This window comes from Ipomoea triloba, chromosome 10 (assembly GCF_003576645.1).
Source record: "Ipomoea triloba cultivar NCNSP0323 chromosome 10, ASM357664v1".
NCBI classification, from domain to species: domain Eukaryota; kingdom Viridiplantae; phylum Streptophyta; class Magnoliopsida; order Solanales; family Convolvulaceae; genus Ipomoea; species Ipomoea triloba.
In genome coordinates this window covers 23,313,563-23,329,468 of record NC_044925.1, presented here as the reverse complement: position 1 = coordinate 23,329,468, position 15,906 = coordinate 23,313,563, and the positions used below count along the sequence as shown (strand labels likewise).

The following is a 15,906-nucleotide window of genomic DNA, read 5'->3' as shown; positions in this document are numbered from 1 at the left end:
TAGAATAGCAAAATAAGAAGTAACTGTGCATTTAAAGCAATGCAAGGTAACAACCATACATCTTTAGGAAAAGACGGGGAAAATGAGGTTAATAAGAGGAGCATTCATTCTAAAGGTGACAAAAAAAGTACCCGAGTTTAGTCATACAAGGCATTCTCTTAATAACCACGCAAAGATATCACAAAAGCACCCTAACTTTGCATACCAATTACCAAATAATGGAAATGACAGATGTCCTGAAACAACAATCTTCAGGTGATTTAAATACAAGTTGAAAAGATAAATAAGTTAGTTAAATGCTTTATGCCAATTAAAGTTTCAGACCCACACAAAATCCGGTAAATATAAATTATAAAGAGGATATGAATATACTTCCAAGCCAACTTAAATATCCAATATGAGCAATGATCATATGATAGAAAAGGGGGTAAAACAAAACTAAAATGTAAAATGACATAAATGTTGAAGTGAAACAAGGCCTAATTTGGCAACTATAGCAACACAGTTACACTCTACACTTAGTTTCTAGAGGAACAGTTATATAAATGACACCAAAGTGTAAAACAGAACTACACATTTCGAAACATCACGGTTCAACTGTATTACCAAGTGCAAACGAGAACACTTCGCGAACTGGCGGATACTCGACCAGTGCAATATCCATCGCATAGCCAGAAACAGGCAATTTCAAGTCCCTTAATACAGTAAAAGCCTCAGCCATACGAGTCTTGGGCACTTCTTCAGCTACCGGGCAATAGGGAAGCCACATGTCGGGGCGATACTCCTCCCCGATTTCAAGCCCTTCCTTTCTCATCGAATCGAACAACTGCGAATGAAACTGGAGGAGAGACAAGGTCGGGGTGGGGGCGAGAAAGAGAACATTGTTCTCGCTCGAGAGGCTCCCAATGGAAGCAAACGACAGAGGCAAAGGTTCTTGCTTTGATGCAAAATTCTTCACTATGGTCTCCAGCTTCAAGGGATCACAGAAAGTGCTTGAGAACAGGGTAATGTGCGGTCTAGATTCGATTTCAATAAGCTGAGTGCTGATCTGTCGTCTAGCCAACACATTCCAGGCCTTCAAGACCTGATTCTCAAGTGCAGGATCAAAGTAAAGCTCAATTGCATAGCCCTGCGACATTGCCTCTAACAAAAAGAAAAAAAAAATAAAACCAAGAAACAAAGATAAAACTAATCAATCAAGAAACTCCAAACTCCAAACAGAACAGTAAAAACCTAATTAAACAATCACATAACGAACACCCAAGCCAAGAAACATGAATTCAAGATCTCACAACAGATACAGTAAATTAAACTAAATCAACAGAAGAAACCCAGATACCGTATGCAGAGAATTTAAAACCCTAACAAGAAAATTTAAAGAAAGAGCTGAAAGTAACGCATACCCAATTCAGATTAGAGGCAAATAAGGGAAAAAAGAAGCTGAAGACGAGATCCCAATAATTGGAAACCAAGAAAAAATGGGCAAAATTATAGGGTTAACAGAAAGGGGTTGAAGAAAAAAGAGTGAGGAGGTATGGGGTTAAAGAAAACTGGGAGAAAAAAAAGGGATTGAAATCCGAAAAGGACAGAGGGAATATGGAGTGGTAATAAAGAGCGAGCAGAGAGAGGGAGTGTCCCAAAGGAAAAGTTTTTGACAAAGGGGGAGTGTTAATGCAGGGTCGGAAGCGAGTTTGGAAAGACTCCAAGAACTTGTCTTCTACTCTATTGCTCCTAAAAACGTCTTACCACCGCTTGCTCCATGTGAAGGGAAATATAGTTGACATTTTTGACCACCCATAATCACTCACCCCAAATTCGTAGGAATATCATACTTGTTTTTCTTCTTTTCCTTTTTTACCCCTCTATTTTTGTCCACAAAAAACGATATTCCGAGAGCAAAACTTCAGTCAAATTGGTCAGGCTATTGACTTATGACCACAAGGTCACAAGTTTGAATCTGAAGTCTCAAACAAGAGCAGCATATTAACTTTCTTGGTTTGAGATAGCGGTTGCGAATTTCTCGGGACAAATCGAGTTTTCGGGACACAATTCTCTTGCCCAGAGTCCTCACACTCAAGCCCTAAAGAATAGTAAAGGAGTAAACCACAACAACTCACTTTTCTACAACACAAAGAATAAGCTGAGCTACCCGTGCTAGCTTTACCCGTCTATTCTTAAAGAAAATTTATAGTATCTGATGGGGAATACTCCCCGGTCATATGTACGATCGGTGACGACAGGCTGATCGGCTTAGATCTCCCCGACCTCCTCTGTGATTGAACCTTGCGACTTCACACTACGGACCTACCCAAGCTCCCAACCTCAAACCATAAAGAAGCCGACCATGGACCCGACACGAGATAGAGATCTTAAGGCACGTGTATGGTCCTGGCACGGTCTTAGAGAATGACAGTGCATGGTCCCCACGTGTATGGCATGCCGGCCGCGCGGAACTTACTCCTCTTGGCTCACCCCTATAAATACCCATATTTATTGCGGAGAGAGGACTTTTGGCAACCCATTCCTGGTCTGAGACATACTTCCCGATCATATCTCTCTCCCATGAGCCTTTAAGATGCTTTAACCCGATTCACTATAATTAATATTACCGGCCCGTGTTGCGATCGTATCTTACTCAGTATTTGCACTATCAGTATCCATTGACACTAATACTATCTCTTGCACTAGACGCTATGTAACATTATCTTTCATTCGGGGATTGCACCTAGTGCAAAGTGACCACTTTAGATTCAATCCTCAATTTATTACTTTATTTATAAGGTTTGATATAAAACATAAATTTTAGTTGTTGATACGGAAACATTATTATATGAGCAATTTCGTAAGGATTAAAGAGATATTACAAACATCAACAAGAAGTGTCAAACCTAAAGCCCATCCCTCTGCTGGAGTTTGGATAAATACAACAAATCCTATTTGATTATGACAATCAACTTTGTAATTCTCCTTTCATTTCTTTTCTAATGCTATTCATACACGCTTCTCTGCATACATGTAATCGTCCTAATTCAATGATTTTGGTAGTTTTGAAGATTGTGGTTAGTTGTTACCTTGGAATTGGTCTAAAACCTTTAAAAAGATTCAAAAACATTTCCCCCATCGCTTCAACTCTTAACTGTTTGTGATATAAGACTAATCTAGTAGTGTCTCAATCGAACTATTAAGTGCAAGGAGGGGAAAGATAAGCATATAAATTTTAAAACACTAATATCTTACACAACACATTTTAATTTAGAAAAAAAAAAAAAAAAAAAAAANTTTAATTTAGAAAAAAAAAAAAAAAAAAAAAACCTCCTAATAATAGTGAAGTCAAGAAAGGCCATAGCACAAGATGCTTGTATAGGAACAAGCATCAAAATTGAAGTTCACACAATTGAGGGGGTTCACACATGTCTCTTCCTAATCTTGCCCTTTCCCTTGCCCTTGCCATTCTTTTTAGCCAACTTCATCTTCTTTTTCATCTTCCTTCCAATTGGTTTCAAAGATTTCGTAAGTTGGTTGTCGTCAGCCATCTCAACATCTGCATATCATTAAAGAAGGCTAAGATAACCAATGCTATTGGAATAAGATGCAAATGTTGCGTTGACAAGTCAATTTTATCAGAAACAATAACTATGGACCGAAAGAAATATAGAGAAATACATGGAAAATATTTCCTTATAACACCCAAAATAAACAAAAGCAGAGCCAGAGGATTACTCTTCTATAGGTGAACCAATCACTCAAAATTCATAAGAGCTAACACCATTAAAACCATTCTAACATTCAACTCAACCACTGCATGACATATATGGGCTTGTTGAAGGAATAGATATTTAACTGGTTTGAATGTTTTGTGATGCTTTTGGTTACACTGAAGGATGGACTCACGCTCTTCAAGTACACAGGCCTAGTGGTATACACAAGGAGCTCAACTAATACAAACATCAACACATAACGAGTTCATGTATTTTCAGCTCAATGGCAAGTCATCAACAGATTACCAGAAAATATCCCACTAAAACGTAAAAACTAATTAACATAGGGTTGTAAAAAGAATATCAAGCATTTCAGTTCTTTAAACACAATGGAAAGAAGTAATAATTTAATCCAGCACAGGCATAAATTATTCCCACCACAGACATAAATTAGCATAGCACAAATTTTCATTAAGGTGGATTGCATAAAACCAAAGATGTTTGAAAGAAGTAACCGAGTTTAGGATATGTAAACGAAGATAACAACCACCAGGCATGTGTTAGAAACCTAAGTAAGCAAAGAACAAACTAAGAGAACTTATGTGTCAATTACAGTAAGAAAACTACTAATCTAAAGTCAGTGGGTGGAACGAAACAATGAACTATTGAAAATGTCGGCCAGTTCCTCGTATATACACATTTAAACAGCCACAAGATGGTACAATTATAGGCAATTCCATCGGACAAGGTCATAGATTGACCACAGCCGTGTTCTTGACTACTACAGTACCCACCACTTCATCCGAACACTAATAAGTGATGTATTCTAGTATCTTTAAACCACAGAAGACTCCACAAAGGCAGAATATAGTAAACATATACTAGTATTAATTAAAACAAGATATATGGTCAATTTGCCATGGAAACAACTTAGCTTTTAAAAAATGAGGAAGCTTATGGTTGCTTGGCAGCCACTGTAAAACTTGTACATCACATATCTATGATATGAAGTCATGTGCATAACTGACAGTAACTTCCCAGACAATATAGTAAATAAAGGTGTAATTCAAAGCAAACACAGCCATTATCGATGAGAACCAAAATTGCTAAATGAATTTAGTAACCAGATAATACTCCGCAACACAAAAAGATAAAAAATTTCCAATAATCAACAAACCCACAACACATGAAGCTAAAAGGGAAACAACTGAAAGCTAAAAGGGAAGGAAATAGACATACCCATATTGTTATCCTTGTCGTTAGAGGTGGTTGGAGCCGATTCTATAGCCATAGCCGTGGTTCTATTGGTGGTGGATGGGGAGCGCACGGGAACCTTAGGGGCAGCAAGGGCAGCCTCTTGGGCAGCGAGCTTGGCGTCCTCTTTCTTTTGGGTGATAGGATCCGCAGACACAATCTCTCTTCTGATGGCTCTCAGCCTCTTCTCCCTCTTTGATCTCATAGACTTCGCCATTGTGCTCCCACTCTGTGTTGGCCTGCGATTTTTCTAGGGTTTAAGAGCAGAAACAGAGGTTGAAGATGAGGCTTAGAAATATGTTTGCGGGTCAGAAGGTGCGATTCGTGGAAACCCTAGTATATAGTACACCGCCCAAAGGAAATTTGACAAATTGTGATTTGCGAAGATTAGCCAAGGGCATATGAGTAATTGCATATACGCAGTAGATAAATTAAGTCCGAATAGTAAAAAGAGAAAAATAGTCTCTATTATAATATTACGGAATTTCCCTTCAATCAAAGTTTATGTGTTATATAATTGTTGTGTAGATTTTTTGTTTGAAGGCAAAAAATTATCATTCATTACGTAATAGAGAACTCAAAGGTACAAAATCGGAGGCTCAAAACGCCAATACCTACATCAATTATTTATAATGTTAATTTAATTTGTTTTGTTGTAAATATATATTGTATGGTCATTATGTTATTATCTTGGATCCTGTATCGTGTTCAGTTTTATCAAATGTTGTTGTTGTTGTGTGTGTATGTGTGTATATATATTTGCGGTTATCTAATGAGAATGTAGTTCTAGAGTTCATGAGTTCAACTTAGTTCTTCTATCTCTCTTCTTTGTATTGTTTTGAGCAAACAAGCAAACGATTACATAAGATTTACACGATATTACATTATAATTTATAACATGTTTTAGTTTTTATCAAAATAATGAATTTAGTGTATTAAGATCAAATAAGTTACATTATTAAGTAGAAATATTAATTTTGAAGTTGGCCTTTGAAGGATTAAAATTGTCACTTTGATAATAATTGATAGTCTAAATTCACATTTAAGTCTTACACCTCGACCACAACTGAGGAGCTAAAAGTATCAATTTTTTCTTAATAAAAGCTAAAAAACCTTATTAGTGGAAAAAACTCAAACATTTATGTGCTGTGAAAATTATATTCAAAATTTTGAAAGTAAGATTTTCTCAACAATTTTAATGTACATTTGTGATAATATATATATATATATATATATATATATGGAGAGATCCAAGTGAAATAAGCTTTGATGACACTGAATCAAGGCAATCAACCTTCATTATTTCATTGTGTACATAGCAGAAGTCCCCAAAGGCACTTCTCATCACAATGTCGATTCTCTTACAATTTCTTGAATCAAGTTATAAGCACAATTCGTTAATCTATGGTGAAAGAAATATGTATTAAAAACATTCATACAAAAACTTGTTTATGAAGACCTTAGAAACAGAATATTTTGGCAGGAAAATTCCTTACATATATAGTTTTGATCCCACAAAAAATGTCACAAGTTGAAGATACCTATTGAATTGGATCCAAGGTTACCCAGAAACAGGTGAAAAAACTGTTAACACATACCACTTTGGTCACTTGCCACTTCATCAGCATCATCAAGCCTTTTGGTTCTGGAAGTGACAAACAGACACTACTACAATCACCATTGAATGTAGTTTTCCCAAACAGTGAAGTCCATTGGTAAGACTTCGATTTCTTCGTATCTTCACTGCACCGTACACAGTGAGGGGCGATGGCCTCATGCCGCTCCACTTTTGATGAAACTAGATCCTCTCGCTTTTCTCACATTGTGATTGAGCATCAACTCCCTCACTCGTTCCGACTCTCCCCATTTGTCGCTCAAAACGTATAAATCAGCAATAAGAGAGTACACCCCTCCGTCGTTCTCTGGCCTCACCATCTTCATAACCCTGTCAATCACTTTCTCTGCCATCTCGAACTGTTTGTGCAACTTACAGGACGACAGGAATGAACCCCAGATTATCACATTAGGTTCGAATGCCATTGAGTTAATCACCTCGTAAGCTTCCCCTAACAGCCCTGCCTTACCAAACAAATCGACCATACATCCATAGTGTTGGATTCTAGGCCTCAAACCGTACTCTTCAATCATTCTAAAATATCCACGGCCCTGCTCCACTAGTCCCGATTGAGCACAAGCGCCAAGAACACCAGTGAATGTTAATTCATTAGGCCTCACGCCTGCTTCTTTCATCTTCTCGAATATCGCCAATGCTTCGTTCCCATTACCATGTTGCACAGCGCCACATATTAAAGCAGTCCAAGCCACCACGTTTCGATCTCTCATCATATCAAAAACCACACAAGCATTCTTTAAGAACCCGCATTTCAAATACATGTCAACCAAACATGTTCCAAGATTGGCATTCAATTCCCACTCATTTTTTATAGCAAACCCGTGCACCGATTTCCCCAAAAGCAGCCCTATCGAACCTATATGAGAACAGCCTGTAAGAATCAGACCCAACATGACTTCATCAGGCTTTAACTCTTCAACAGAGATCACCATCTCCCGGAAGAGGGTTACGCCCTCCTTCCACAGCCCATTGTTCATATACCCTGCGATTATTGCCGACCATGAGGCAAGGTCTCTCACTGGCATTTCATTAAACACTTGATGCGCCTTCTCAACATGCCCACGCCGAGAATAGGCTGTGATCATAGTGTTCCACGTGACAGCATTCTTCACAGGAATTTCATCAAACAGGTTATATGCATCACGGAAGCAAGGCACAACATAAGCATTCAACAGTGCTGTGGCGACGTAAACATGGGGGGAAAATCCCTCCTTGACGATATGGGCATGGAGGTGGCGTATAATGGGCAAGTTCTGAAGCGGCGTACAAGATTTCAGAGTGAAAAGAATGGCGAAGCTGTCAAACGGAACGCCCAAGCGTTGCATCCTTGTGTACAGACTCAAGGCTCTTTGGGGCGTCTTGGCAGTCTTTATGGCCAGGGACCATGTGCTAAAAGCTCTGAAAACCATTTGCATTGGCGCCGAGTTGAGGTTTGCTTTAGCATAGCTCTGGTTTTTCTTCCATGGTTGAATCTTCGAAGCAGTTTGTTTCAGTACACTTTGCCGCCTTCAGATATATTTTTTTTAAAATCCATTATGACCCCAAACGTTTGCTTTAGATCAAATATAGCTCCAAACTTTATATGAGAAGTCAATTAATCTCTCAAACTTTTAAAAGTTGTAATTAAGCACATCGAAATGTTATTTTAGTGGATTGAAATTAAAAATCGTTTAGTGATCGATGATAGCAGGTCGTTATGGTTCTGGTGATGCTCCGACTACCTGTGTTTGAAGAAAGTGACCAGTCGGTCGCCTTTTTCATGGAGAAGGCGGCTGGTGACCGTTTGGCGATTGCGGATCATCATTTTTTCCTATAAAGGTAGTCGAAGATCACCGAAACTCTAAATGACGTGTTAATGTGCTTAATTGACATGATCTCTATCTCTTATGGATTAGCCATATTGCCATGACAATTTTAACTTCAGAGAGAATATTAACATTTCAAAGATTTGAAGGTTCCTCGAGGTTGTGAAAGGCTAGAAAGCATGAAAATCACTTCTCTACTCATTTAGTCATTCTTTTAATAAATATGGCTATTATGTAATTTCATAATTCAATTAGATGAGTTTATAGGAGTCGGAGATAAATTATATGTTGGAACAAGAGGCTTCAATAATAAAATTACATGTTAGTTATATTTATTAAATGGTAAAACTTGAAACTAATATTTAGAATAATGCTATATTATTCCTTTAAAAAAAAAAATTTTTTTTTACCTCCTCACGTAACAGTATTTAATTGATTCTTCTTTTTAGATGTAACTCATGGTATTCACTGAAAATGATTAATCTCCTCGCTAAATTGTAGACACTTTTAAATGGTGCATGGGACTGACCTGAAAATTTAAGGATGTTTCATACTCAATCTCAAAGACAAGTTATTTTTATATTTGATTAATAATTAATTTTTTTAACGTTAATTCGTTAGGTGAAGTTGGTCAATTCATAATACTCAATGAATAAAAAGAATTGTATTACTATGGCAGAAGGTAGACACTAGGAGGTAATTAAAACTAGGAAAATAGCATTATTCTAGCATTTACTACAAAACTTTTCTTAATTAAATAAGGCAACCATTATCTACGTGTGACCAAGTCCCTATTATTATTATTTTTTTCTATTTATGTTTAAATTTCATGACATTAATGGAATGTTTGGTTCACGGAATAGGCAGGGAATGGCATAGCATTCCCAGTAATAGCATATTCCGTTGTTTGGTAAACATTTGTATTCCCAAGAACAATGTTCTGAGGAATGAGCTATTACCCTTGCAAAGGTAATAGCTATTACCAGCACCCCTGGTATTAGCCTATTACTGATCTTTTTAAACATTAATTTTTTACGCTCATTTTTCTCTCTATCATCATATCACATGCAGGCATCTCACTTAGGTCATTGTAAATTAAAATTCTTCTTCAAAATATTATTCTAAACTTCTATTTTTTTTTACCAATAATTTATTTTTATATATAAATATATATATTCGCTGCCAAGCTCTGGTTCTCATACCGCCAAGGTGGCACAATTTGGAGTGATTACATGAGAATCAAACACCCAAATCCTGACTTTCCATCGAGACTCGGTTGCAGGCAGATTGATAGTTGGGGATCGTAGAGACGCCGTGCTGGTGGTTCTCGGTGGACGGAGGTGGAGGTGGTGGCAGAGCAGCTCTTGCCTTCGCCGCCTTTGCTTACCGCACCTGAGGAGCATCTACACTGCGAGGCGTCGGTTGAGGACATTATTGCCATTTCTCAAATCGTTTGGCAATTTCCTGTTGATTGCATTACAAGCTCACAGGCCGCGAAAAGAGATACGTACGCTATCTACATATTTGTGTATGTACTATTATGCTTTGTGTTCAGGAGACATCGTAACGTGGAAGGAGAAGGCTTCGTCTCGCTTTGGATCAGCCGTCTTTTAACATTAGTTCAACAGTGGTTGTGTGAAGAGAATGCCACTTAAAGCCATTTTGAGGGGATATGGAAATGGCAGAGAGAGCAAGCGTCAAGGCAAACAGAATGGAAGTGGAAGGTAGCAGAACTTATGGATGTTTTGGCCAACCTTCGAAGAATTCTGCCTGGGTTCATACTAGGGTTCATACGAATAGGGAGAGAAAAAAGAAATGGATACATATATATATGAATTTGCGGTGCGCGTAGGGAAACACAATGCTTATAGGAGAGAAAACGAAACAGAAAGAAGGGAAGATCCGATGACTGTGGCAACAACCTTGTTTATACAGGTTTGTTATAATAATAATAATAATAATAATAATAATAATAACAATAATACTGATAATAATAATAATAATAATAATACTAATACTAATAATAATAATAATACTAATAATAATAATAATGATAATAATAATAATAATAATAATAATAATATTTTTTTTGAAATAATAATAATACTACTACTAATAATAATAATAATAATAATAATAATTTGTACAAAGGCATTTATGTCTTTTAAATATATACTCCATTTCTATTCCTTTAACAACCAAAAGCTGGAATACAATTCCCAAGTCTATTCCTTCAGCCAACCAAACACTATAATGCAATTCATATTCTATTTCTTACATATTCCATTCCTTATGGAATACTATTCCTATTCCTTTCAAATTCATTCCGTGAACCAAACGTGCTGTAAATCTGTTGCGCAGATTTTTAATATATATGGAATAATGATTTTTTATTATCAATAAAAATAATAATATAAGTATAGTGTAGCACACACTAGCTTGAGTTTAATCAGTCGTTCAAGAAACAAAGACAAGGTGTATGGAATTCAGAAATGAACTGTTTTCTTCGTAACTTGAATCATTATTCTCACAAGACACGATTTGGAAATACTCAAGTTACACGCTGCTATAGGGCTACATATATTTATTATATATTATCTTTTATATCTTTCTAAACATCCTTACATCCCATTGGATGCAGAGGTTAAAGACGTACATTATTTATCTTCTGAAACAAAATTAATATCTTATCATGAATCTAAAAACGATGTTTTTTTTTTTTTTTTTTTTTTTGTTGAATCTTAAATTTATTTTTTTTTTATCGATATTACATACTAAAGAAAAAAAATCAATAGGGTTAAATGATGCCACTATGGCACTATCATTATCGCATAGACCATAGTTTACCTTTTAAAGTGAACCATTAACATAAAGTATATTTTTAATATACGAAATGTGCATTATTTGTGTATTAAAGGTTCATTATTTGAAGGTAAATTATTTGAATTGGTATACTACTAAATAATGTACCTCGTATTAAAAATAAAAATAATGTACCTCAATATATTAAAAATGTATATTATTTAAGTGGTTTACCTTACAAGGTGGATCATGGTTCACGGTATAATAATTTGTCATGATCCCATGATTCCACACCAAAATAGTATATTATCATGAATTAGCAATTTATATATATATATATATATATATATATATATATATATATATATATATATATATATATAAAAGCCAATTATAATTTATCATGTAATGTAATGACAATTTCGGTTACTATTAGGTGGTTATAGGTTCGAGATAGGATAGATATTCTATATATGTGTGTTAATTCTTCCTAAAAAGAGGGATGCACCAACGAATTGGTCTAGCTACTATATATCACTATATATTATTGTTGATGTGACAACAAATAACTAAATAATTTCTCTTTTATTATTATTATTGAAGGGAAAGAAAACAGTTATACAAACAAAACTAGTTACTCTAAATTTTTTTTTTTTTAATACTACTGACTCTATTACAATGCAGTATCTGTTCATAACTACTTTCTCAACCTATAACTCGAACTCACCACCTCCCGTATAAAGGGAAGAGTTTGATGCCACTGGACCACAAGGTCCTTGGCGGCCTATATAGTCAATTAGTCATCACGCAAAAAAACTTCAAATCCCACTAGAGCATGATAAAACAGCTGCAATTCTCCATCCTATCATACAACTAACTACCATTTCTTGCAAGATAGTATGCCGCTCTAATTTATCACCTCTCTTTTCCGGCGTTATCAATAAGTAAATTTCTCAAATTCTTAGGCCCGTTTATTAACGGAAGAATTTCTTCAATTTTTCATTGTAGAATAGAAAACATAATACATGTTTACTAAGCATATTTTTATATTTTGAAAGTATAAAATATTTTTCTAGTTTTTTAGAAAACTAGAAAACTTTTAAAAACTGTTTTCTAAATGAAAAACAGAATCAGCTATCATTTATTATCGGTTATATATCACTATAATCACATCCTCACCATTATCTACATACATATTTATTCATTAATATTATTACATTCAGTATCATATTTCTTTACTTATCATCATCTTCTTTCTTTCTACTTGCATTTACTTATATAACATTACTTATTTGCTTACGCTTAAATTTAGAAATCATTCACATTATCAAAATTAAAACTTGATCTCTACTTCAAGTTTTTTATTGAACTCAATAGATTATTGGTTCAGATATTTTTAGTTATGTTATAAATCGTAATACAAATTTGGTCTGGATATCGGATATTTAAATTTAATAACATATATTAGCTAAAAATCGTAATATTAATATTATGTAATACAATGTTATAAATCGTAATAACATATATATTTAAATATATCTAAAAATATTTTAAATATTAGCTATAGCTCAAAAAATATTAATATTATGTAAACTAAATTTTAGGTGAACTTAATAGGTTATTAGTTCGGATATGTTTTTAGTTATGTTATATACGGATATAAATTTAGTTCATATATTAAAAGTAAAAATCTTACATATATCATTAGAATTAAAAGTAAAAAATTACGGTTATTCTATTTAAACCATAATATCCAAATAGTATTTTAAATATCAAGTTTAAAAATTACTCAAAATTAAACTTGTATTAATTTTATAAGATTAGTCTAAAACAATTAACTTACAAACAAATTTTTTAAATATAAAACACATCATGAAAATTGAAAAATTTAAAAACAGAAAACAATTTTAAACAGCACTACTAAAAAGCTAATAAAGATCAGAGGGCTAGATTATGTGAAGTGAGTATTATGAAGAAACTGGTTGCAGCTTTTGACTTTTGAGCCTAGAAAAAGATTAAAGCGAGATAATTACACTAATTGTCGGCAGAAAATGTACATCTAATTCCACTTTGCAGTTCATTCCAAGAATTTTCCCATTCATGATCATATGCCCTCCTTTTCCCAGCACTGTATGCCCTACTAAAGAATCTCTACAATGCAGAAAAAGCCCATATTTGACTCCCTACCATCTAAGAAATCATGCTACTATACTTATTTGTAAAATGTAATATATATCCGCCTGAGTCAAATTTGTATGTATGTGTGTATATTTATATGTATATGTACGTACGCATATTCGAGGGCATGCACGGGATAAACTTTGTCAATTAGTAAAAAATCATAATGAGTTAAACCAACCTAAGTTGCTCATAGTTGATCGGGTCGAATTAAGAAGACCGATAGGTCGTTCTAACTGAGAGTTTTGAAACTTTGTGATTACTAAGCCAAGAACTTAATCAATTTAATTAGTTGGGGTTGTCCACTTGTCCCAAGGCTTATAGTATTGCTTATTCATATATTTTTACCCTGTACCGTTTAAATTAGTTAGCATTCACATATGACTTTTAAGTTAAGAAGACACATGACTGATCTCTGATCTAATAGATGTAAAATGAAATAAAATTCTGGTTGAAAGGGAGTTTAACCATAATGATGATCAAACTCAGTGGCTAAGACAGCCATAATGAAGTGTTATGAAAGACACACACTGTAAATAATTTGAGCAAGAAACATCATTTTCTTCCTTAATTATCTGCTCTCAGCTCCTCCCCTTTATACGAAAAAGGAAAGTAAAGGAGCAGAGGACAATGGGGAAATAGAAAGGAAGGGATCCCACCCCCCACCACAAAAAAAAAGAGGATTTCTAATTTTCTATACTTCAATTTTCTTTATTTCCTTATGCTAACACACAACTTTATTTCTTTATGCTAATGTAGCAGTTAGCGCCAAGTTTTGATGACATAATATTAGACTCGGCCCTCTAAATTTTCGCCAAACAAATACATGTAATTAAATGATAACAGTAAATATAATATTTGATTTTAACTGATGTTTTGTGATTATAACTTGTGTTAAGATTCTTGTCACTTAGAAGATAAAACTTTGTATAATATGGCATTATTATCCGACCCGGCCCCTTAAATAAATTGGCTGAGATTTTCCATTGCTTCTAGATTTCAATTCTTAACAGTTGATTTTAATATTTAGTAAGATAAAGTAAGGGTTGCAATCAGTATTCTTGTAAATTTTAGCATAATTTATCACGTTTTTAAAATTGAAAAAAAAATTTGAAGCAATTATGAACGAAATGAAAGAAATCTTTGCTTATGGTACAAGAAAGTTGAAAGGAAAGGACAAATATTAATTGTTCCCTACCATTTCGCATTCTTTTGGTTGAAAAAAGATTTAATTAATTGCTTTGTATGACTATGACCATCCTAATTTCTCCTTTTAAAATTATTTCATTTGTTCATCAGTGTACTTCTCAACCTAATGAAACACAAAGAGTCAACAGTTGACTTATCCATGTGGGAGTGTTAATCGAGACATCAGATGCCACTAGACCACAAGGTCTTTGGCGTGTACCATTATCTATAAGGTCTAAAACTAAAAATAAAAATAACCTAGCCAAGTTGATTGGACTGTTAGTTTAATAACCAAAAAGTTTTAAATCCTATATATTTTTAGTGAGAACATCTTATTGACATTCTTAATGATGCAGGTTTAATTTTCATCATCACACAAAAAATAAAAATATAATTTTTATTTTTATTTTTATTAATTATTCTTAGATTAGTTAACCTCCCCCGTTAATACAAATTAGTAAACTGATTAGGAGATGTCATGAAAAATTCATACAATAATCAAATATATAGAGCCGTCAAAACGGGCTTAGCCCGTCCCGCCCCGCCAAAAGGGCGGGGCGGGCATTGATTTTCAAAGCCCGTTTTATGGCGGGCTTTTTAGCCCGCCCCGCCTAAACCCGCGGGCTTGGCGGGGCGGGCTGGCGGGCTTGGCGGGTGCCCGCCAAGCCCGCCTATTAATTATTAAAAAAAAAATTAAATCAGATTTGAGCTTTCCCCATTACCAGGTATCAGTGCATTGGGAAGAATAATAAAAAAATCTTGTTCCCAAAGAATTCCTTCAACTTTCCCACTTCCCAATTCTTTGATAAATGAAAATCATATTCCCATAATCTCATTTCACCACTTGTGCCCCACTGTCCATTTCACCCCTGCCCATTCCTTTTTTTGTTTGAAAATACCACTGCCCATTGCACCATTGTCTATTTCACCACTGCCCATTCTGCCATTTTTTTTTTATTTTTGAAACACTGAACCTCTCCATCTTCGGTTGCTGCTTTGAAGACTCATTTACAGGGAGTGAAGAGAAAAATCTTAAAAGAAAAGAAAAGAAAAAAGAAGAGTGATGTCGGACGAGGAGCATCATTTTGAGTCCAAGGCTGATGCCGGCGCCTCCAAAACCTATCCTCAACAAGCTAGTTCCATTCGCAAGAAACATTGAACCTAAACCCAATTGCATATTCGCAGTCTGTTCTTCTTAAATTTTCATAGCTTAAATTTTCACAGCTCATAGCTTAAACTTTTGCCTCTTCCCTCCTTCAATGTCGCATGATCGCAATCTGTTATTCATTTATTCCTACCGTCATAAACTCATAATTCCTAAATCCTACATGTGTATTTATATTTAAAA

The 15,906-nt window shown here is 34.8% G+C and overlaps 3 protein-coding genes across 3 annotated transcripts; all 3 read right to left on the bottom strand.

The window, feature by feature from the left end:
- Positions 1-365: 365 nt before the first annotated feature.
- Positions 366-1,735, bottom strand: LOC116031659. The gene is made up of 2 exons (XM_031273921.1): positions 1,404-1,735; positions 366-1,143 (listed from the first exon to the last, which is right to left on the bottom strand). Exon 2 carries the CDS (start codon positions 1,136-1,138, stop codon positions 587-589), a length of 552 nt encoding a protein of 183 aa, XP_031129781.1. The 5' UTR covers positions 1,139-1,143; positions 1,404-1,735; the 3' UTR covers positions 366-586.
- Positions 1,736-3,290: 1,555 nt separating this feature from the next.
- Positions 3,291-5,277, bottom strand: LOC116031980. Its single transcript, XM_031274360.1, has 2 exons — positions 4,938-5,277; positions 3,291-3,541 (listed from the first exon to the last, which is right to left on the bottom strand). The coding sequence occupies exons 1-2, from the start codon at positions 5,167-5,169 to the stop codon at positions 3,405-3,407; spliced, it is 369 nt and encodes a 122-aa protein (XP_031130220.1). The 5' UTR covers positions 5,170-5,277; the 3' UTR covers positions 3,291-3,404.
- Positions 5,278-6,355: 1,078 nt separating this feature from the next.
- LOC116032043 (pentatricopeptide repeat-containing protein At5g66520-like) lies at positions 6,356-8,088 on the bottom strand. Its single transcript, XM_031274431.1, has one exon. It carries the CDS (start codon positions 7,998-8,000, stop codon positions 6,726-6,728), a length of 1,275 nt encoding a protein of 424 aa, XP_031130291.1. The 5' UTR covers positions 8,001-8,088; the 3' UTR covers positions 6,356-6,725.
- Between the last annotated feature and the right edge of the window lie 7,818 nt (positions 8,089-15,906).

Coding starts and splice junctions, on each gene's coding strand:
- LOC116031659 (XM_031273921.1), bottom strand. CDS start 1,138: ATGTCGCAGGGCTATGCAATTGAGCTTTACTTTGATCCTGCACTTGAG.
- LOC116031980 (XM_031274360.1), bottom strand. CDS start 5,169: ATGGCGAAGTCTATGAGATCAAAGAGGGAGAAGAGGCTGAGAGCCATC. Junction 3,542..4,937: donor CGACAAGGATAACAATATGG/GTATGTCTATTT, acceptor AATGATATGCAG/ATGTTGAGATGGCTGACGAC.
- LOC116032043 (XM_031274431.1), bottom strand. CDS start 8,000: ATGCAAATGGTTTTCAGAGCTTTTAGCACATGGTCCCTGGCCATAAAG.